The sequence below is a fragment of the Euphorbia lathyris genome, chromosome 1 (genome assembly GCF_963576675.1).
Source record: "Euphorbia lathyris chromosome 1, ddEupLath1.1, whole genome shotgun sequence".
NCBI lineage: Eukaryota > Viridiplantae > Streptophyta > Magnoliopsida > Malpighiales > Euphorbiaceae > Euphorbia > Euphorbia lathyris.
The window spans coordinates 50,932,084-50,955,727 of record NC_088910.1 but is presented as its reverse complement, the minus strand read 5'-3'; the positions used below and the strand labels follow the sequence as shown (position 1 = coordinate 50,955,727).

The window sequence follows — 23,644 nt, the reverse complement described above, 5'->3', positions numbered from 1 at the left end:
AACCTTTTGTTCGCAGCTTTTTTGAGTGGAACCTATTGGCTATTGCATGTAAATTTCTTCTTCCAATTCTCCATTGAGAAAGGAAGTCTTAACATCCATTTGATGTAGATCCAGGTCCAACCCTGCCATAATTGTGAGTATGCATCTTATGGAAGTAAATCTTACAACATAAGAGAACGTCTCCTCAAAGTTTATTCCTTCCTGTTGTGTGTAGCCCTTAGCGACTAAGCGAGCCTTGTATCTTCTGATACTGCCATCAACCTTTCGCTTAATCTTTAGAACCCATTTGTTCCCAAGTGCCCTTCTACCCTAAGGTAAATCAACCAATTCCTAAATATGGTTGACTCGCATGGAAGTCATTTCTACTTCCATTACTTTAATCCATTTGTCCTTTTCAAGACATGAGAGAGCTTGTTGAATATTTTTCGGCTCCACATCATCACAAGGAGTTACTAAAAGAGCTAAGCCTTTGACACCAAATCGTCGGTGATCAACTTTTTATCTTTTAGTGCGACGCGATTCCGAATCCTGGTAGACGAATTTTATGTATTCATCATAATTCGGTATGCTCCCACTGGGACCAAGTTCCATATTTTCATAATAATGGGGAATAACACTCCCACTTTCATCCAAATATAAAGTATTCGTAACGTTCTGAGGTACATTGACATGATCTTGTTCCTCGAATTCCTGAGTGATTTGAACATTATCAAGTTCCTCAGAAATTCTCCAACTCGAATCGAGAGGTCTGTTAGGCACTAATTCCTCATAGAGGGTGCTATCTTGGTCGACATCGTCTGATTTTGGAAACTCATTTTCTAGAAAGACAACATCTCGTGATTCAAATTTTGTAACTCTTCCATCTTCGTTTTCTCCCACTAGAACATATCCTTTTGACAGTTCTGGGATCTTATAAAGATACATTTCTTACCCCTCGGGCCTAGTTTCCCAAACTTACTCGAGGTGTTTTGGGCGAAAGCATTGCAGCCCCAAAGCTTTAAATAGTTTAAGACGGGCTGGTGACCAGTCCATAGTTCATATGGAGTGGAAGTGACAGATTTGGAGGGCACTCAGTTAAGGACGTATGTTGTCGTGAGCAACACATCTCCCTAAAATGAAATGGGTAAGTTGGCTTTATCCATCATCGACCTAACCATATCAAGAAGAGTTATATTCCTCCTCTCGGCAACACCATTTTGTTGCGGAGCGTATCGAATTGTCAATTGATGTTTAATTCCTTCTTCATTACATAAATCATTGAATTCATCTGAAAGATATTCTCGACCTCAGTCAGTTCTCAAAGCTTTGACTTTTCTATCTAATTGATTCTCGACTAAGTTCATAAACTTTTTGAAACAACTAAATGCCTCAAATTTGTGAGAAATGAGATAGACGTGACCATATCTAATATAGTCATCAATAAAGGTGGTGAAATAGTAGGCCTCATGCCTAGTCCTCACATTCATTGGATCATAAACATCTGAATAGATTAATTGTAAAAGGTAGTCGGCTCTTGTAGCCTTTTCGAATGGTTTTCTTGACATTTTTCCTTTTAGGCAAGTCTCACATAGTGGTAATTCGACGTGGTTCAAACTACCTAAGAGGCCTTCTTTAGCTAATCGATTGATACGATCTTGGCCTATGTGATTCAAATGAGCATGCCATAATAAATCATCTTTATCAATAGAAGAAGAAGCGACAATATTAAGGGAAATGGGTTTATTATAAGTACTTAACTCAACATCCATGGCAATCAAACCATTCGTAAAATAACCAAATCCATAATAGGTATCTAGCAAACATAACTTCAAGCTATTATCGTTAAAAAAATTAGGACCCATGTTCATCAATTGTGAAACATAAATGAGATTTTGATGAATCTCATGGGCATAAATAACATCGTGTAGGAAGAGAGTCTGACCTCCTCGTAGAACCAATCTACAAGTTCCAATCCCTCGAACTTTGACCTTCGAGTTGTTTCCTACATACAACCACTTTGACCCCTTTGGAAAACGTCGAAAATATATGAAGGCTTCACGATCCTTCATTACATGGTCCGTTGCACCTGAATCAATTATCCATAAAGGATCTAATTTAGTCAAAAGAACAGTAGAAGATACATAAACTTGACTAACAAGAATTTCTGAAACATGTAGCTTAGCGACTTTGCATTCAGACGTATAATGCCCTCTTTGCTAACAATTGTAACATTTCACATGTGAGATGTTAACTTTGCGCTTGTTATTTTTGTTCTTCCCTTTTCCTTTGGGTTCTTTTGTCTTCTTTTTACCATTGCCATAGAAATGTGTGCGCTTATTTCCTTGAGCTTTGGGGATATTCCCACTGGGATGAGAACCTATATAATTAGCCTCAGAACTCACTCTAACATCGGCTAATCGGTCCTCTTCCAGCTCTAGGTGGCGACTGACATCCTCAAAGGTCGTAACCAATGTGGAATGGTCAGGTGCATCTTTATATGCTCCCAAATATTATGCAATGAGTGAATAACAACTTGAAATTTCTACTCACCAGTCAACTTGTGACCTCCTGCATCGAAGGAACTAATCATGTTGGACATTTCTCTCAAATGTTTCCTCATGGTGTGATCATCTTTCTTTTTGTATGTATCAAACTTTATAGTAAGAGACCAGCGTTCAGTTACAGACGTGCCTCCAAACTTATCCTTCAAAGAATCCCATATACCCTTTCCTGTCTCTTTAGCTCGATACTCTTTTGAGAGATCGTTATCCATCGCACTAAGCAAGATGATTCTGGCTTGTGTGATTTTCTTCTTCTAAGCCACATAAAGATCCATATCCCTTCTATGCTGAGCAGTATTTCCTTCCTCAGGATTGGCCATAACAGTCGTTAGGGTACTAACAACATTATTATCTTCAAGTAAGTACTCAATTTTGATGTTCCACGTATCATAACTGTCTCTATTAAGTTTTGAGGTATTTTATTCAGTTCAACCACTATGGATTTGGTGGCTGAAGTCATTGTGATTCAGATCAGCAATGAAGTTAGAGTTGCATGGCTTATTAAGAAGTTCCTATAATACACATTTAACTTCTTTATACAACCTATATCTAGTCAATCTCATCTTCACACTAGAGTTTAATTAAAAAAAAGACCTAGTCAGGCTCTATCTCATTCTAATGTTTAGTCTTAATTAACTAGATAACATGCATAGATAACACTTATTATTGTTTGGAATTAGGTTAACGGGTGTTAAGCTAATAATTGAAAGATTAATGGTTTATGTAGTGCTCTCATTTCTATCGTAAACAGTTATAAAAGCTATGTTACAGCAACATATTAAACAACAAACCATAATGAGAAAAACAAATTCTCACACTTTGTTCAATCAATGAAACCAACAATCTCCCGAAAATGGAAGTTCTAACAAAAAGAATAAATCCAAAAACCATATAAGCAAACCATCTACTAAAACAAAAATAGAGATCTTAACCCATCCAAAAAACAAAATAGGTCTTAACCTATAACCCTTGGACACATCCAATACCTAAGGTCCAAAGTATGATTTTCTAACTAGAACATGTCTCATGACGTGTGCCATGCACCTATCAATGTTCCTAGTTAGGGTGTTAGCATATACACGGGTAGGAATTATCTTTCCTGTTCGCAGAGTTATAGTCGAACTGTTTCGAGGAACTCAAACACCCCTTTTTCCTAGCATGCTCATGAACAACCGCGCAATATTTATGTACTTGTTCTCGTGAATATTGCATGTTGCATCTAAGACACTTTTAAGCTTCTTATGTTGCAACGAGTTGCGGAGTCGCCTAAGTAGGGCATACTCATTGTACCCTCTGTGTAAACCACCTTCCTAAATGCACTCTTGCATCTGAGTATGCAGCGCCTCAAAATGACGCGTAATGGCCTCAGTGTCATTCCAAATGACCTGTTTACGTAAGTGACACCTTCTAATGTTCAACTCCATTCGACTTAGTCTTGCACATTGATGGAGAAAGCGAGTAAGGATTGAAGTTCTCACAGTGCCAACCATGACTGGCAAGGCACAAAAGAAAAGAGAAAAATTAGGTCATGAACTAAATCTTTCGGCGATCAAAAACCAACTTCGATTCATTTCTTTAAGGAACATAAGACTCATGTCAAAAATAATTTACCAGATTACGTGTTTATATGATTATATTAGTTACATAATATTTACAAACTGACTACAGTCATACAATTATACGCAACAAACAATGTATAAAAAATTTAAAAATAATATTTTGATTATCTATCATTAATTAATAATCAATTAATCAGAAAATATTTCTACTAGTTATTTTTAATTACACGTTTAATCCATATATATTAAAAAAATATATTTTCAATATCTAAAAATTAGAAAAACGTATTATAATCTTTTATTAAAAATACTTTTATTTAGAGATGGGTCTCAATAAATTTATTTTTTTAGAATCTGGAAAAAGTTTTATTTTTCTGTAATTTAATTTTAATTTATTTAATTTTCTGGTATTTCTAAATAGTTTTTACATATTAAAAACAATTACATAAACTTAATTAATTCAATATTAATTATTATGTACACCCAAAAATAAACTAAAAATTACAGAAAAATCCCAAATAATATTCCGAACAAGCCTATAAAATTTGACGCCGAACGGAGTCCGGGAGAGGCCACACGCGCCACACAAGCTGCGCGTGTGCACGGTGACCCAGCGGCGCGTGTGGCCACGCGTCGCCATCGTTACTTTGGGGGATGGGGGGTTTTTTGGGGTCTTTGAGTTCGATGGTATGGTCGGTTTCAGGGTTTGGCGATTGAAAATAGACGCTATAGAGCAAACAGACCGTAATTGGCGCGTTTTAAGCGACTTAAAATCGCCAGAAAATTCCAGTAGCCCCCGGGGCGATTTTGTCAGACCAAAAACATCTCAAGACACATTAAAAACATAGATTTGAGACTTGACTCAACCAAACATGCATTTATTCAATCAAACAAATTAATGGAATCATAAATCATGAATAAAGGGTTCCTAAGTGATGGAACATGGAACTAAAGGGCTCTGATGCCAATGAAGGCTTCAATGGAGAAGCCTAATAGATTTATCTAACCTCTAAGGGACGAGTAACGAACCCATATCTAATCAATAAGTAAATCAACAGATTTAGGCTTACCTCTTGTAGCACATATCCGTTGAATATCAACGGAAGTAATTGACCTTGGCTCACTGATCTAGGAGGTTACCACACCAAAGGAGTAATCCCCATTGATTCACGAACTAAGAACGAAACTCAAAGACAAAGGGAGAGAGAGGGGGCGCGTAGGAGAGAGAGCCTCTATCTTATGTTTCTTATATTAGGGTTTTAGGCTCCCTAGCTATTTATTTATAGCTAGGTTAAACCCTAGCCCTAATCCTATTTGGATTAGGTTATGGGTGGGCCATAGATAGATCAGTAAATGGGCTAAGACCCGTTTACTCTATTTATCTCTACAAAAATCATTGGTAGATAACTTAACCAAACCAGTTGAAATGTTAGAGTAGACTAAGAATATGCATCTTGCTTTTCCTAATACTTGGGTTGCTTACATGATTATATTCACTATACCGGTTATAGTAGCTACCAAAGATGTTTCTCTAACCTCAAGTTAATAAAAAATGATTTTCGATCAACTATGTACAAACGGTTTGGCCATATTGTCTATTGAGAATGAAATTTTAGCTCGATCAGATTATAATGATTTAATTAGAGATTTTGCATATATAAAGGTAAGAAGAATAATAATTTCTTATATTTAGGTTATCATTACTTGATTTTGATTGTTATATCAATATTAATATATTTTTGAATTGTGTTAATAATATACTCGTTTTAATATTTCAAATTTATTATTTCTAAAATAGAATATATTTTTTTTGAAAAAAAGCGTCCATAAATTGCCTAGAGCCTCCGAAAATGCTAGAGACACTCCTGTGATCACCACTATGGTATAGCCCAGTTACACATCTAAATTATCCATATAAATTAGCATCAATATACAAAATATTAGTACATATCCTTTCATTTGGTCAACCTATGTTTTTTTATATATATCAAGCCAAAATGGAGTAGTCAAATATTGAGGTAGAAACCAAATATACTAAGATAAGTTGTCAGCCTCTTGAAAAGAAAGCAATCATTTAGAAGTATATTTTTTCAAGAATTGGAGTTTCGAAAATGAAGAAACCTCTAAAATGTAAAAGCCTATATAAGCAGACGTGGAAACCGATGAACCACACACGTGAATGAAAAAGCAAATAAATGATTATTTCATTAAGAATTAATGTTTTTTTATTGCAATTATTTAAAGTGAAAACTTCCAATTTTTCTCTACTTCCGTTCGATGTATTATTTAGATGTTTGGAATGAGGAATAGATCACTTTTACCAACAGATTATTGGAATATTTTTCCTCTCAATTAATTCACTTAATAAATAATTAATATTATTGAATTAAATTGAAAATTAAAAGCAGTATAACCATTAAAATATTTTATTGAATTAATAACTAACATTAATTCTATTTAAGAAAGAAGTGAAATTTTTTTGTTTGAAATGACATTGATAATTGATGATGTGACAAATGCTGAAATGTTAAAAGAAAAAAGAGATTGATGAAAATATAGTGAATTTTTTTTTTGGCTCGATTGTTACTTGGTAGCATGTTGAAAGGTTTGGAGAATTATGATTTTGCATAGGAATTAACTGACTGGATTTTCGTTGTACAAGGTAAATCGCATTTAAAGCGGAGGTGACATGCCCTTCTTGGGATGGGGAACCCATTTCTAATCCTATAAATAATAGCATTTGGAGACTCGCCAAACCCTAAAGCCTCCATAGCCATTTGTCCCTCTGTGTACGTTGTTCATTCCTCTTCCTAAAATGGTTTCTCTTTTTTATTCAGAATTAAGTGAATCCATTTTAGGATGGGAATGAACGCTGTTATCAGAGTGATACTTCACATCCGATAATTTACTTTTCTAAACTGTTGTCCAATTTCACGTTTCCTCTCTATATCTCTGTTTCACAGATTCGTTTTTCCTCCCGTATTTGTATTTTATTTGAACCAATCTTTGCAAGTGAGCTGCACAAGACGTTATGATAAGAGGTTTTTTCAATTCAATGCATAATCTTTGTTTTCTGGTTAAAATGATTGAAGATCTATCCTTTCTATGCTATTGTATGATTTATTTTGATGAAGCAATTGTCTGTTGCAGCTATACGATTTCATCTATTTAGTTATGTTTCTGTGCTTTGTTTCGTCTTCATTTTTCTCCCCAGAATGGTTATGAATCTTTTAGATTTAAACAGAGACATTCACAGAGCTCTAAGGAGCGCCCTTCATATGGAGATGTCTTATGATTATAGATCTACGACATTTTTACAATTGGATTACTTATTGTTGTGAGATGGATATGGAGTGTTTATTATTGATTGAATGCATCTTCTTGTTAGAGTTAATTGATGCAAATATAATTAGGGTCTGCTAGACACATTTGGAATTGCATATTTTCAGGGTTGCAAAAATAGGGATTTGTTGACGCAAGCAGAATTATGTTGGTTGTTTGCATAGACTTCTTTTGTTTCTATGGTACTTTTTTCCTGGGGTTCACTGGCTGGCTGAGTTTAATTTTCTAACAGTAGGTTCTTGATGAATGAAGCTCAGTAGTATAAATGGATTCTAGATTAGGAACATAACATAGATTTGAAGGAAAACAATAATGATGACAAATTTATGAACTTAATTGGCTAGATTTTTTTGGAGTTGGATCAGATCAGTAGTTTCTTCTGATCTTGGTATGAATGCAGCAATATTTTCACAATGCATCTTATGTAGGAGCATTCTAGCCAAATAACTTGTACTTTCAGAGTCAAAAGAAATGAGCTGTGACTCGTGAGGCTAAAGTGGTAGATATGTTCATTTAAGGAGTATTAGCTCTAAATGCTTAAACTATTATGAATCTGTTCGACCTAGAAGTATTGAGAGAGCTCTTGTATGGAAGAGCATTTGTCTCGCTTGGTAATAGATTAAAGCCCTGTTCTTTTTGACTTAATTTCAGCATAAATAAGTTCAGTTCAGCAGCATTAAGTTAAGTTAAGTTAAGTTCAATTAATTATTTGGTGTAGTTAAGTTAAGTTAAATTAATTTAATTTAATTTAATTTCAGTCAAAAAGAACAGGGCCTAATATCTACATGTTCTAAGCTTTTAGCTTAAAGCTTATTAGTTTGTTAATTAGCTTTTAGCATATAGGAAAAGTATAATTTATAATCCTTCTGTTATGTTTGGCTTTCTACTGGGTATCCTATATAGTCCTTTCAAATGCTGAGAAACATGCCCTTTCTTCAAGGTGATGTACTTTTTGGTGTCTCATGTGACAAGTGTTTGTGCCATATCTTTTCGACCTCTTATCTGTTATTTCCTACAGGCTGCATCAATTATTTGAACTCTGAGTTCTAATTTCTTACAACTAGTACAAATGGTAGCTGAAAATCGTTACTTCAGCATATGGATTTTGAAACGCCTTAGCTCAATCTTCATTGAGGATGATTTATACTCACTACAAAAGAAAATTGAATATATTTGTTGAATAACTCATGAATATTTTTTTTTTCCTTTTTGGAGTAGATGTTTTCCGTTTCCCATCGTTTACGCTGTACCAATAATTTGCTAGTTGCTACGATTTTTGAGTAGTAAATGATGGAAATGGAAAACATCTACTGCAAAAAGAAAAAATATTCAGGAGTATTCAACAACTATATTCAATTTTCTTTTGTAGCGAGTATAAATCATCCTCAAATGAAGATTGAGCTAAGGCGTTTCAAAATCCATATGTTGAAGTAACGATTTTCAGCTACCATTCTTACTAGTTGTAAGAAATTAGAACTCAGAGTTCAAATAATTGATGCAGCCGGTAGGAAATAAATAACAGATAAGAGGTCGAAAAGATATGGCACAAACACTTGTCACATGAGACACCATCAAATAACAAATCTCAAGTCCTCTACATCTAAGAGTAAACTGGCCAACAACTTAGGATCATTACAATCCTTGCCAAAAAGCACATCACCTTGAAGAAAGGGCATGTTTCTCAGCTGCAATGTGGATTTGGTTTTTCAGCACAAGTGCTTCTTTTTTTAGAAAGTTATTTCCAATCATTGTAGCAGAGTATTTTAATCTCTTTCATATGAGTCGGAATTCTGAGTTCCTTATATGCACTATAATTGGCTTGTTTCATAGCTATATTATCAATAGCTGCCCCAGATGATAAACAAGTCGGCTTCAAATTGATTTTTGAATATAAGAACATTTTGAAGATTTCAGAGAACTTTCACAAAGTTGGCATTTACTTTGCAATCAAAATAAGGGAACTCCCAGAAGTAGCATCTAGTATGTAATTCTACCCTATCTATGTGCTTCCAGAATTGATGATTCAGTCTAGAAGGGAAAAGTATAAGATGTTTTCATGGTTATGAACAAAGTCATTTTATGTTCGCACCTGACTTTAGTATTATAGTTTCTTGGATTGCTTTCATTACTTATAGGGTCTTCATTTCTCTCTTGAAAAACACATGCAATAGCAATAGGATTAAGGTATAATAGATTAACAAACACCCTGAAGAAGAATATATTATTTAGCTGAAACTTCTTGTCACGAGTACTAAAAATTCGTTGAAATCAATGACACCATCACCATTATCATCGTAAGCTCTAATCATCCTTGCACAGTCAGATTCTGAAGGTGTCATGAAACTCAAAGCGGAAATGAGTTTCTGCAGCTCAACTGCATCGATGAAACCATCGTTGTTTTCATCAAAAATGCAGAAAGCTTCTTTAACTTCATGGAGACTGGGTTCCTGCTGCTCAAAAAGAGCAGTAATCCCATCTGAACTTATCCTATCTTGTAGCTGGTGGTCATCCAGGTCATACGGAGTTCCGAGCTTTCCCATCATCATTTTCAGCTCCTCTAAACCCACTTCATTCTCATGACAGCAAGCTTCATTTGTTGAAGCAGCAGCCTCTGGTTTTAGCATTTGCAGGTTTTGGGTTGCATTTCTAACAGTAGAAAGTTTGTTTCGGATAGCCGAAACTCCCCATTTATACAAAAATACAAGAATGGTGATAGGATTAAGAAGTATTAAGCCGATTAATGAAACAGGGTTGGATGCTGATGAACTGATAGTATTCCTATTGTTGTCCATCTTATTAAGGAAAAGGAGTGAGAAATTAAGAGTCAATGTAATTGGTTGGGAAATGTAAGAACATATATAGACTCTATGCAGGTGAGGAAATGATGAAGAAAAAACCTAGAAGATGCAAGAAAAAACTCATTGCTTGGCTATACTCTATTCCTCTTATTCATCATCCTGCAGCTTTTTGACTTATAAAGAGTATGTTTCACAGAAATTTCCTCCTTAATGTAGTGGTTCCTTTTCCATGAAGTTGTTATTTATTTCCACCAGTGCATAGAAATTACATATGCCGTGTGACGAATTGTGATTACGTGAAACGCTTGCTAGTCAAGTCTCTTCCTTTTCTTAATGATTTTTTATTTTATTTTTTGAGATACTAATTTATAATCACTGGTTCCAATTAATAGAAAATATATAGTAAGTTCACTAAATGTAAGAAATTAGATTTCATACTTTGTCAAAATTACTAAATTATAAAATCACTGAAGGAACATTGCAACAAGCTTTTAGGAAAAACTTTAGCCAAAGTCAAAATAATTCACTTTTTTTCTTTTCATGTCAAAAAAGCATCATTACGTTCCTGATCTTTCATTTTTTGGTTCATTAAACCGTTGATTTTTTATTTGGATACATAAGTTCATGATCATTTATTTTTGTCTCATTAAGTCATTGATGATCAAATTAGTAAGTTGTGAACATGTAATTTTGTTAAAAAGACATTATTAACTTCATCTGTATTTGAAATTATTAAAAAAGTATTTTTTACAGCTTGAATTAAGGTTTTTATAGTTTTCCTATAACTACGTTACAACTTACGTACACAAAACTGCTTTTAAATAGTGAAAAAATATAAATTTTGAATGCATGTGCAATGAATAACAATTTGTTAACCAAATTTTACATTCAAAATTATTTTTTTAATCATCAAGGGTTTGATGAGACCAAAATTAAATGATCAAGAGATTAATATATCCAAATAAAGGCTTAAAGCACTATTTGGTTCCTGATATATTCAAAATTTTGTCATTTGGTCGCTGATCTATTATTTAGTCATATTTGGCCCCTAATCTATCCCAAATTAGTGAACTTTCATCCAATTTGGATTCAAACTTAACTGAATCATTATCTCATTGATAAGTAACGATATTTTGACACTTGAACTTAATAGATTTTAGTTTAAGATTTGTTTTTGTTTTTTTTTTGTTTTTTAATCTAATTAGTTATTTCCACATAATATGGAAAAAAACTTTAAGAAATATCACGTTTCAAGTTTAAGTGTCAAAATATCGTTACTTATCAATGAGATAACGATTCAATTAAGTATCCATACAAATTGGGTGAAATTTCACCAAATGGGATAGGTCAAGGGCCAAATGTGACCAAACAATAGATTAAAAGCCAAATGACACAATTTTGGATAGGTCAAGGGCCAAATAATGCTTTAAGTCTCCAAATAAAAGATTAAAGACTTAATGAACAAAAATTGAAAGATGAAGAGCTTAATAATGGTTTTTGCTTTTTTTCTTCAACAAAATAACTAGTAAGGTATGTTTATGTCTTTTTATTAATTAATTAAATAAAGGTAGAATGACATAGAATTTGAGCACATTATACTAGTAAAAAAAATGAAATTGAGAAACGGTTTAAAGTACTGTTTGAATATTTAAAATATTTCTATAATTTATATTCATTTTACCCCTAATGGTAGTACCCAAGAGTAATTTTACCTCTAACATTGATAAGTTGGATCAATTTGAGAAATAATTCATCAAACTGTCTTCTCGGTCATGAGTATTGTCATCTACACTTTATATATGCGTTATTTTATCACTAATTAGTAACATATCACAAGCATGCGATTAGACGTTGAAAAAAATAATCAAATAATATACTATATTTTATACGAATTGGACAAAAAAATTTCAAATATTTCACTGAATTTAAAAATATTAATTTCTAATTCAATTATTAAATCTGAAAAAGTATGATTTTTTTTTAAACAACGGATATATTGATATAGAATAAAGAACAAAATGCGTGTGTTGTATAATGATATTTGAAATTGATCAAACTTACTAACGTTAGAGGTAAAATTGCTCCTTAATGTATACCTTATCCCTTTTTTTATATATGTATACATTTTATACTAAATACCCTAGCAATAATCTTTTTACCCTTTAATTTTAAAGGACTATGCACTAAGCCACAATATGAGATAATATAAATCTAATTCTATTACCATTTACCAAATATAACATTTTTTTTATATGAATTATCTTTCTATTGCTTGTGTAGATAGCTATGGATATGGAACATATTATTTCATCCATGAGGACTCTAATAACTTCATCATGAAGACTCTAATAACAATAATGAAAATCAAATTTAGATGCGGTATTATAAGAATCATTCTCACTGTAAAATCATTTCTCACAGGCTTGTATATAGATTATTAGAATCATACCGATCCCGATTTGGGCCAGTTCAAAAAATGACAAATTTTAATAAATAATAAAATAATAATTTTCTGGAACAACCCTTTATAAATGCCTTGTATTATTACCTCTATAAATTAATAATTTCTCAAATATATATGCGAAATATATATATAGATATATATTTAGGATAATTTAGCAAAATATGAATCTATAGTATTTGTTTTTTTCTTGAAACTTAAATCTAGTTGAATTTCATCTCTAACTATTCTCAGTGCATTCAAAAATTCCGATGTATTATCAAATTGTAACAAAAAATTGTTAAGAGTATATGATGCTACAATCGTTTCCTTTCTTGTGACTGGGTTCAAAGCTACTGAATCATCATCAGCTTCATCCCCAATTGAATTTTGCATAACACTCGACACAATTTCTTCTAAACTTTGGACTTGTGAGCATTCGTTGTTTTCACCTGGATAATCCAATATTTGATTGACATCCATTAGATTGCGGTAACCAAGCTGACCAATCATTCCCCCAAGTTCATGAATATCTTCTTTAGTGGTTGTTTCCTCTAAATTCGTTGTGACAGATTCATCTCATGTATGAATTTTGCAATGTTTGAAACAATGTGCTATTATCTCTTATTTGATATCTATTTTCCAAGATGAGACTGCAAGATTTATCACATATAACACATTAGTAATTCAATGAACTTCCATATAAATTTATATAGTATTTCATTAACTATGATACATTGAATATTTTTAACATAAATACAATGAATTCTAAATTCAATTAACTTATATAATGCACATTTAATTTGATTTGTTCATTGATTTTAGATAAAAAAATTATTTAAATTAGTAATTTAAAATTTATTTTAAAAAAATTTAAAATCACTCTATAAATTAATAATTATTAATTTATCGATTAATTAATAACTATATAAATTAATAAAATTCCATGATCTCAACCTTATTAATTTATAGAGGTTTTACTATATATATATATATATATATATTAATTTTAGTTTCATTTAATAATTTATTATCGAAATTAACAATAATAAAAATATTCACTCGTACATTGGTTTCCATTAACACGTTTTTGGTTTGATATTCATTTTTGAAAATGAATTATACAATTAGTTTTGTGCAACCTTAAAAATAAAAATTGTTCTTTGGAGAGGTTTGCCCAAATATCCCTACTCGAATTGTGATAGAATATAGGCTTAAAGCCCAATTGGATTGGACCCTTAAAGCTACTACACAAAAATCAATAGAGTTTGCATGATTCAGGATTCGACAATTTGGTCCCCAAGCTTTGATGAAACACCTAATCCACTCCCTCCCTCTAACTCCAACTCTTACTCTTGTATTTTTCATCCATTAGATATAATACTTTTTTTTTTGGTTGTTGTTGTTTGATAATTTATTCGATTTGTCAGTTCGAGACTCGTCACTTTTTAGATGTATTATCTCTTAATTAAAACTTTTTGCATGTGTTATGATTCGAACTCGAAACTTAGTTTACACGATTTGAAGTACTTAACCACTCAAGTCAATCTAAATTGCACTAAAATCAATAAAATTGTTATTAGAGTGTTCAAATTTAATTTATTCTCAATACTTTTTTTCCCTAAAACTCTATTATTTTCTATTTCTGTGCAGAAGTTCTATTGTTTTCGGTTTCTAAAACTCTACTTTTTCGGTTTGAACTGAACCTATTTATATGTTGGTTTGGTTATTAAACTCTATTATTTTCTATTTCTATACTATTTTTTACTTTTTACTAAACTTTCTTATCATATTTTTGTTAGAGAGATACGATGGTGAGACAATGAAGAGATAAGAAAGTTATCCCTTCAATCTTATATGAAAGGAGAGTTAGGTATTAGGAAGTGAGATAACTTGGTGGAAAATTTATACATGTTAAAATTTATATTTTCCACCACAATCATATTTTCATAAATGTGTATATAAATTGTTTGAAGCGCCACGAATGTCTTCCAACGGAGCTTGTACTTGGTAACAATTTTAAGAATATGATGTATCATGTATATAAATTGTTTTATAAAATTAGACTCTTCTATTTTATAAAGCATTAAAGCATGCCGAAAAAGTTGATTTTCCATTTTAGTGTTTTGAAAATTTAGTATAATGTTCAAACTAAGTTAATTTTAATCTTTCCAACTTTGGAAAACTTAAATTTGTCTCATATATATTACTATTATAGTATCAATATAGAATGATATTAATTAAATTCAATCTATTTAAATTTAAATTAGAATAATATAATAAAATGTATTAATTTATCTATTTTCATATCCTATTTATAAAACATTGGATAATAATTCTTACTATCTTGTTTTTATCTCAATCCATATCCCAATCATTTATCTTTATCGTTATTCCAACCTTAACACTATTCTCCGTCTCTTCCTGTTTGCTATTGCTGTTAGCTATTTACTGTTTGCGGTTGCTAATAGATAATAGATATTAGTTGTTTTTCTATAAAAAGCAATTGTTTCGAAATTTACCAAATACTTTCTATCTACTGTTTAGCATTGAAAGACAAAAGTCAGTTCCGAAAAATAGAAATAAACAGACACTTAAACAACTACTGTTTGAGTTTGCAGGAAACATTAACTTGTAACGTTTACTTGTACTTGAATGAACAACCATTAAATCTAATATACATTTATTGCACTACGTGAACAAAATAACCGATAACCAATTATCTATTCTGCAATGCTAAATTGATTTGATTTTTTTTGATGTAATATATGTTGGGCACCTAATTGGGCTCCAAGGTTATATATGTACACTGAATCGAAGACCGGGAGGAAGAGTTTGAATCCCTCGAATTATCCACTAATATAAAAAAAGGACGGTCCGGTCGCATTACGCGTCCCCACTGAGCGAGGGTCTGGAAAGAGATCCCACCATAGGGATGTACCGAAAGCAAGCCTTCTCCTGACAATTTATTTGACAAGAGGCGGCTCCTAAGACTCGAACCGCTGAGTCTTGTGAGCGGCCTCTTGAATTATCCACTAATATAAATTGATAAAATTCACATTTCCCAGGTTGAGCAATTACGATTCAAAAAGAAGAGTGGATGAGGCCAAGGAAAGACCCACCTACAAGGCGAAGTCGTCCTTCTTCTCCACCAAGACGTGCTCCGACCACCATTTCCACTTTTCCGTCTGGACCTGACTCATCTCCATTAGCCTCACGCCAATCTACTCTCACCCCTTCTTCTGCTTCTGTTTCTCTTGACGATAGCCATCTCCTTACTCAACAACACGATACTCTCTCTCTGTTTGAAGATCTTCAGATTTCCCAAGAGTACCGGAATTCACCACCTGAACCCAGGAGCTTTTCCCATAATGTGAAACAGCAATGCTGGGAGAAGGCCGAAAAGGTCCGAGGTCGGAACCCCGAACGGTGGCGTCGCGACCCATATGGTAATATTGTTTTCAGGAAGCTTGTGGGTTGTCCTGGTTGCTTATGTCATGATTATGACCACATTCTGCCTTACTCTAAGGTATTTCCCTTTTCTCTTTTATTGAAATTCGAGCAGTTTTCCCTTCCCCTGAAGAATTTGTTTTACCATTGATTTGTTAGTTATCTAGTTGCTCTCTATAAGAATTAAGGTCATTTCCAGCATCAATTTTGCAATTTATGCGTTAATTAAATGCTTTGTAGCCTGTAGTCTTATATGCACTCTTCAACTTCAGTAAATGAGGGTAAGCTAAATTGATAATTGTACAATTGCTATAAAAGTGTGGTTCAGAACCAAGGTAACTAAACTATCAAGTGTAGTGCAATAGAGATTGGTGAAAAAAAAGAAAAATCGGTCTGGTGTGTCTGAATTAGAAACTTAATCTTTAGAGGTGCTAAATGGTGAGGCTAGAAAGCTCCTTTAGCTTTGTAGAATTGAGTGGGACTGCTTTGATAGATTGAAGTGTCTATCAGCTGAAGCAAGGGCATATCAGTTTTTTTGCTATGAAGCTTCTATTGGAATGCAGTGAGTGAAGGCTCAACTCAATTTAGCATCAGAAATCATATTCATTATTAGACATCACATTTTAGATTAACATATATTGTATGAACTCTTTAATTCAAGGGAAAAGTACAAAAATAGCCATGTGGTTTTCCATGTTGTTTGTATATTTACAAGTAGAGGGATGCTGTAAAAAATTTTCTATTGCAAAAGAGACCATGTGCTTTACACGGTTAGCAACAGAGAGGAATTGACGCATATCATTTACCACAGCATCAAGTCAACATGACATGTTAGCACAAGTCAACTGTTTATTGTGCCATATCAAGTCATCTAAGTCAATGTGCTATATCATCGAAGCTAAGGTCCATGTCAGCATAGAGTAACACTATTAGTTGAATTTTCCGTTTTGCTATTAGAGTAAAACACATTATTTCCTTTTTAACAAAAAAAAAAAAATGCCACATTCCAATACTTTCAAACGGGTGAAACCATTGTGATTTTTTTTTCCCTGATTCAATCTTCTGTAGAAGGGAATATAAAGTATGCAATTGACCTGAATGAAAGACTATAAATTTTTATTGGGACTGCTATGGTGAAGCATTAGAAATTATTCAAATTTCATATGCAAATTTGATAGTTGTTAGGGCGAGCCTTGGCGCAACGGTAAACGTTGTTGTCGTGTGACCAAGAGGTCACGGGTTCGAGTCTTAGGAGCGGCCTCTTGCCAAATAAATTGGCAGGGGAAGGCTTGCCCCAGTACACCCTTGTGGTGGGACCCCTCCCCGGACCCTCGCTCAGTGGGGACGCGTAGTGCACCGGGCCGCCTTTTAGGGTTGCACAAGGAGAGAAGAAGGGGGAAAAAATTGAAAAATGAATGGTGATCTAATATGCTGCTATGAGCTAAAAGGGAAAAGGATACAAAATGCCAAAGCCACCTGAAGAATGTGGTGGCTTTCTTGCTTTACAACTCTGATGCCAGTAGATTAGAATTTTTTTTTATAGGCTACACTTGCAATCTTACATGGGTTAATCATAATTAAATAATGCAAATTGTCTTTTTCATTTTTCACTCTGGTTTTCACAGATATGGTATATGTATAAGCATTTTATGTCATTTTCAGAGGACACATTTGTATCCATTTATTTGTGCAGTTTTTGGGTGTTCATCAGAATTTGTGTCATCATGAGAATCAAATAGAAGGAATTACTATAATCATGCTTTATTTAATCTTATGATTGGATGTATTCTATGTTGCATGGATACGGACACTGAAGCGGATATGGACATGTACGCTGAAAATGTTATTTCTAAAACATTATAGGACACAAATACATGGAAGAAATGCGTCAATAACATAAATATAGGATTATATTTATGAACATTAAAATTATAAAATTATAAAAAAGTAATTTAATATATTCATATTATTGCATTACGTGATTATATAATGGACATTATAAAAATCAATAATAAACAGTAACCTATATGATGGAGTGAACTGAGGGGCAGTACCAATTAAGGAATTTTGACTCAATATGTGTCGTACTGGGTGTCCGGACATTTTTGTATTGGAAACATGTCTGATGCTAAAAACACAAATTGATTAATATGAATTATCTAGATTATGTCAGCAGACACTTTTTTTAGTGACTGAGGATTGAGGAATCAATTGCATGTTATTTGTTTACCCTTGAATTCCTAATATAAGCAACTCTTTTTTTCCTGTCATTTCTTTAAGAAGGTCTTTTTGGTAACAGTATTGCCTTTTCCGTATGCTTTTCCACAATATTTTTGTTTTCACTTTGAATCATTGATCAATGCTTGATTGAATATCTATATGTGATTTTTTTTTAGATGGCTGTTAACTGATGCTCAATCAGATGCCATTATTAGTTGTGTACAACATTTTAGATCTCGTCCAGAATCCTTTTAAAAAATTGCGCACAATGCGCTTACATTAAAGAAGAAAGAAAAATCTCCAGACCCGGATGTGATTCGAACCCATGACCTCCCAAGGCATAGGTAAGCTCTCAACCACTAGGCTAAGAGCTTCACCACCGGATCTCGTCCAGAATCACTCTAATGAAACTTGAAGTTTGAGTGCTGGAGTGTAATTTTTCCCTGCACCTCCTTTTACGCAACTGCTCTCTGCTTGACTGATTGAAATATATTTGATTTCAGGGGGGAAAAAGCACACTGGAAAATTGTCAGGTGTTACAGGTGAGTGATACATCATGTATGGGAGTGATATTACTACTTCTTGCTCTGTTCAGATGCTATTCACATATCCCATGTTTTTAGATATTAAATTCATCTGAAAAATTGATACTCTTTTTTGCATATTTAATGCACATGTAAACTCACAAATTCATTGTGCTTCTGTACACAATCAAGCTGGATTATCTGCTTTCTAGAATTTCATCTTTTTGCGTATCTATTTCTCTCTGCAAGAAGGAATGGTTTACGTTCAATTTTGTATGGATAATTTACCGTTTATTCTTTCCTTACATCAATTTTCTGATGATTCAGGGCATTGCCTAGTTCCCCTTGAATTGAATGGTTACTATAGGATGAACCTTATTTCTTTGCAATCAGTTGTTAAGAACTCTCTAGGCGTACACGGAAAGCCCCAAATTTTGATTGTATCTTCAGTTAATACTATGCAGAATTTACAATCATATAGTATCTTACTAAAATCATTACAATTTAGCCCTTATTTTAGGCAACTGTTGGTTGACTAATGGAATGTTCTCTACGCCAGTAGAATACTATTAACAAGTTAAACAAAGATAACAGAAAACAATAATGAAATTGTATATTACGATGTTGAAACCATCTTATAGAATGACCTTCTTTTGAAGCAGTAATATTTGTTTAACCTTACAATAGCTTACCATGAAAACCCATCATCCAAGTGTAAACCACCTAATGCAAGAAATTGGACAATCCTTTTGTGATGACTAGCATTAGTCTTGTATATTGCAGGCAACAGTGAACCGCTCAAAGGGAAATCGAACTGAACTATCTAGAGCGGATCTCATTCAGAGAAGTTCATATTGCCGTGTTTCAGGTATTCTCATATGCAAAATGCATAAAATTTCTTAAAGAAAAGAAATTCTATCCGTAACTAATTGGAATGAAGTGCAGGACGTGATATGGATCTGATTGAGCTCACAGCCTATGGCAATGTACGCCACGTGCAAGACTCGGGAGGTTGTAGAATTCAATGACCAATTAGTTGCATTCATCCGACCTTTAAGGAATTTGTACTCCCTATTATATACACTCACTGAAACAATTAGTCCCAATATTGCATAAATCTTGTTATATTTAGGTGAGTGATTTAGCAGAAGATAAATTGATGAATGAGGCTGGCTGTTAATGCATGGAATAGATTCTGAATTTTAGATGCTAAAGCTTGAGGAAATTAGTTGATCAAGGGTAGTGGTAAAGAGGAGATCCATATGGCTTCAAATGTGTGGATCAGCCTTTTTAGAGGTTTGATGTTTACATCAATGCCCATTATCAATAACTTCTTTATTTTCTTGTTGGTGTTGGAAAGGGGCATTGTTTCATTGTTTTCAACCACTTTTTTATTCCTCTAACAAAAGCCCCTTTTTCTACAACTTTTTGAAGCACTTGTAATATTACAAAAACAAGCATCAACTCTTAAAACTGAATTTTCTCATCCTCATTGGAATCTAATACTTTACTTTGTTTGTTGCTATACACGTCTACCATGAAAACTCATTATAACCCATCCATCAATACAACTCTTAGGATTTAGAATCCTAGCTTTTAGGCTCAATCTTTTATACTCGCTACATTTCAAAATAATTGTGACATCCTAACAAATCAAACATATTTATATTTATGATTGATTTGTATTAAATTTATGAAACATAAGTTAAAATACTTTTTATATTTCTTTATTAATTATTCTCATTTTTTGTGATACTTATTAAATTGAACAACTCTTTATACATGGAAAACTTAAAATCTTAAAATGGTAAAAAGTGCAATTAATAGCAAACTCATTAATAAGAGTAAATACGAAAATGTTGCATTGAAAATTAAACATGACATAATATGAAATAAGAAAATTTGATCAAATTTGACAATCATTTTCAATAGATGGAGTAATAAAAATTAGGCTTAGAATTTAGGGGTAAGCACGCTCAAAGATTCAATAGGAACAAATTTAGGTGGTTAATAAATCATAAATAAGTATAAGAGGCTAATGATATACTTTATAAGATCAATTTGCTTTTTGTGTCAAGTTTAAGGTACTAGAGTCCGTTTGGTACGTTGTAATATAATATATATTACAATGTAATCAAATGTGTAATGTAATAGAATAGAATAATAATTTCATTACCATGTTTAATTGACAAATTTTAATAAAATTGATAAAGTACAATTATTATTACAATACATATGTTTATTTAGTTAAACACAATTTTCATGTTTTTCGCGTTTTTCTCTTTTTTTTTATTTTTCACATTTTCCCGTTTTTTTTTCGTGTTTTCATGTTTTTCCTTTCCTTTTCATTTTTTGTCTTTCCCGTTTTTCGTTTTTTCCGTTGTTTTTCTTGTTTTTGCTCTTTTCCCTTTTTCTCAAATTTCTTTTTTCGTAGTTTTCATGTTTTTTCGCCTTTTTTCCGTTTTCGCATTTTTTCGTTTTTTTTTCTCATTTTCGGTTTTTTTTCACATTTTTCTTGTTTTCTCGTTTTCACACTTTTTCAGGTTTTCATGTTTTTTTTTTCGTATTTCACCATTAGTAAATACAAGTGTTAATCGTAATGGAGATTCATGCTTCTTTTATTCGTAATGTCATTACATAGATTTGCAAAGAAAAATTAAATTATATATTTATGATTCCATTACGAAAAAAATGATATGGCTAACTAAACATGTTAATGAGCCTCGTTGTAATGAGCATTTCATTACCACTACAACGTGATAAACGGGACCTAAGTTTTTTTTTCATGTTTATTTATTTATTTCTCTTTTGACTTCTCTGATCCTTTATTGTTGAAATCACTTCTCAAATTGGATAAGCAAGTCAACTAAAAAAAGGGTGAAGGCAAAATGTTGGTAATCAATAGGGTTCTATACATTTAAATTTGAATTATATCACCAAAATAGTACTTTGACTTGGAAATATTGAATGCTTCCAGAAGTATATCTCAGCCCATTGTTTAACAATTGGGCATGAATCACATGGGTCTTTGAAAACAATGGGCATAAGGGTGAATTTTCATACTTAATTTATTCTGATTAATTTGTTTCTAAATAATTCTTTTTTTTTTTTATAATTTAACTCTTTTATTTTTTTTCTCAAAAAAAAAATATTTCATTTGTATTTTAAATAAATATACGAAAAATAACACCTTTTTAAGTAACATTTTGATATATATCGAAAAATAATGAATTGTATAGTGATACATGTGATTTTGAATTGATTTGTTAAAAAATATTTGTACAAAAGTTTCATTTAAAATCAAAATTTGGCCCTTATTTAAAAAGAAAGTGATTTGAGTTGAAAGCACTAGACTAGAGGAAGGGATAAGACATAATGGGCATAAACAAAGTCAAGATTGATTAATGGCCATATTTACTCTTTAAGTGCTCCAAGTGACCACTAGGGCCCAAATGTGCCTTTCCTCCTTATTCTAGTGGTCAAATTAATTTTTAATCTTTTTTCCCCTAGTAAAAAATCATGTGATTTTGTTCGAGTACGTAGAAAGTTTTAATTATGAGAGAATCCATCTAAATAAAGTTGGGAAAAGTACAAAAATAAACCTTGTAGTTACACCTGTTTTCGATCGGCACTCATGTGGTTTAAAAGTTTATAAAATAGTACATTGAGGTTCATTCCGTTAGCAAACACATACCAAATTGACTAACGGTGTTAAAAGTCAAAGGGAAAAGAGTTAATTTGGTCATTATATTTATTTATTTTATAAATTACCCCTCTTTATTATCTAATTATCATAAACAAACCCCAAAATAAAAAATAAAAATCAATTATACCATCTTCTCCCTCTCTTTAATTTCTTGTTTTTTTTTTATTCTTTCTCTCTTCTCTCTTATCTTTTTTAATTTTTCTTTCTCTAAAATCAATTTGGGAGTATAATTGAAGAGAGAAACTATGAACAAAAACAAGTAAGCTCAAATTACACAAACTATCAACGTATCTGATAAAAAAATAGCGGATAATTGCTGAACCTTGTATAATTGCTACTACCGGTACTGGTACGATTCCAACCAATTTCTCTTCCCTGAACGTCTCACTACGCAGCACCAGTTCATCAATTTCAGCGCTGCTGTCTAATTCGAATTCGAAATCGACTCCTCTTTCTTTTCACGGCGGCGGCGGCTGTTAATTTGTAGAAACTGAAGTTGCAGCTTAACCAATTTGGGTCTAATCCCTAATTCCCAAATTTCCACAAATCAATTCAACGGTAACATTGCAACAGATTTTTGGCTTCAACACAAAAGACATGAAACTCACCGTTTCATTTATTCACCAAATTCCAATCCTCTTCTCCACGTCTTCTACATTTTCTCTCTCTTTTCTGTTTTAACAAATTGTACATGGTTTTGATTTGCTAGTTGTAATTGTCCTTCCCTGTACTGTCATTTTCAATCCTTCTCTTTATATTCCTGCAATCATCAGCAGACAAATTAATGAGAAAAGTTATAAGATTTTTTGATTCTTACCTCATTGTTAACATGGTATCAGAGCAAGAATAGCTTCCTGAATAGCTTTCTACTCTTTATCAATCATGGCTGTAGATCCTATCATTCCTTCAAGCAGCCCATATCATCTTCCTCCCATAGAAACACCAGCTTTAGCTCTGGTGTCGCAACCTCTCACCGGACCAAATTACCACCAATGGTCCAGATCTGTTCAGGTTGCTTTAATGTCCAAAAACAAATTTTCCTTTGTGGATGGCACCATTACTGCT

The 23,644-nt window shown here is 32.6% G+C and overlaps 1 protein-coding gene across 1 annotated transcript; it reads left to right on the top strand.

Annotated features, from left to right (window-relative positions):
- The first annotated feature begins 15,741 nt into the window (after positions 1–15,741).
- Positions 15,742–20,363, top strand: LOC136232328 (uncharacterized). The gene is made up of 4 exons (XM_066021404.1): positions 15,742–16,208; positions 18,853–18,891; positions 19,657–19,741; positions 19,819–20,363. The coding sequence occupies exons 1-4, from the start codon at positions 15,780–15,782 to the stop codon at positions 19,899–19,901; spliced, it is 636 nt and encodes a 211-aa protein (XP_065877476.1). The 5' UTR covers positions 15,742–15,779; the 3' UTR covers positions 19,902–20,363.
- The last annotated feature ends 3,281 nt before the right edge of the window (positions 20,364–23,644 follow it).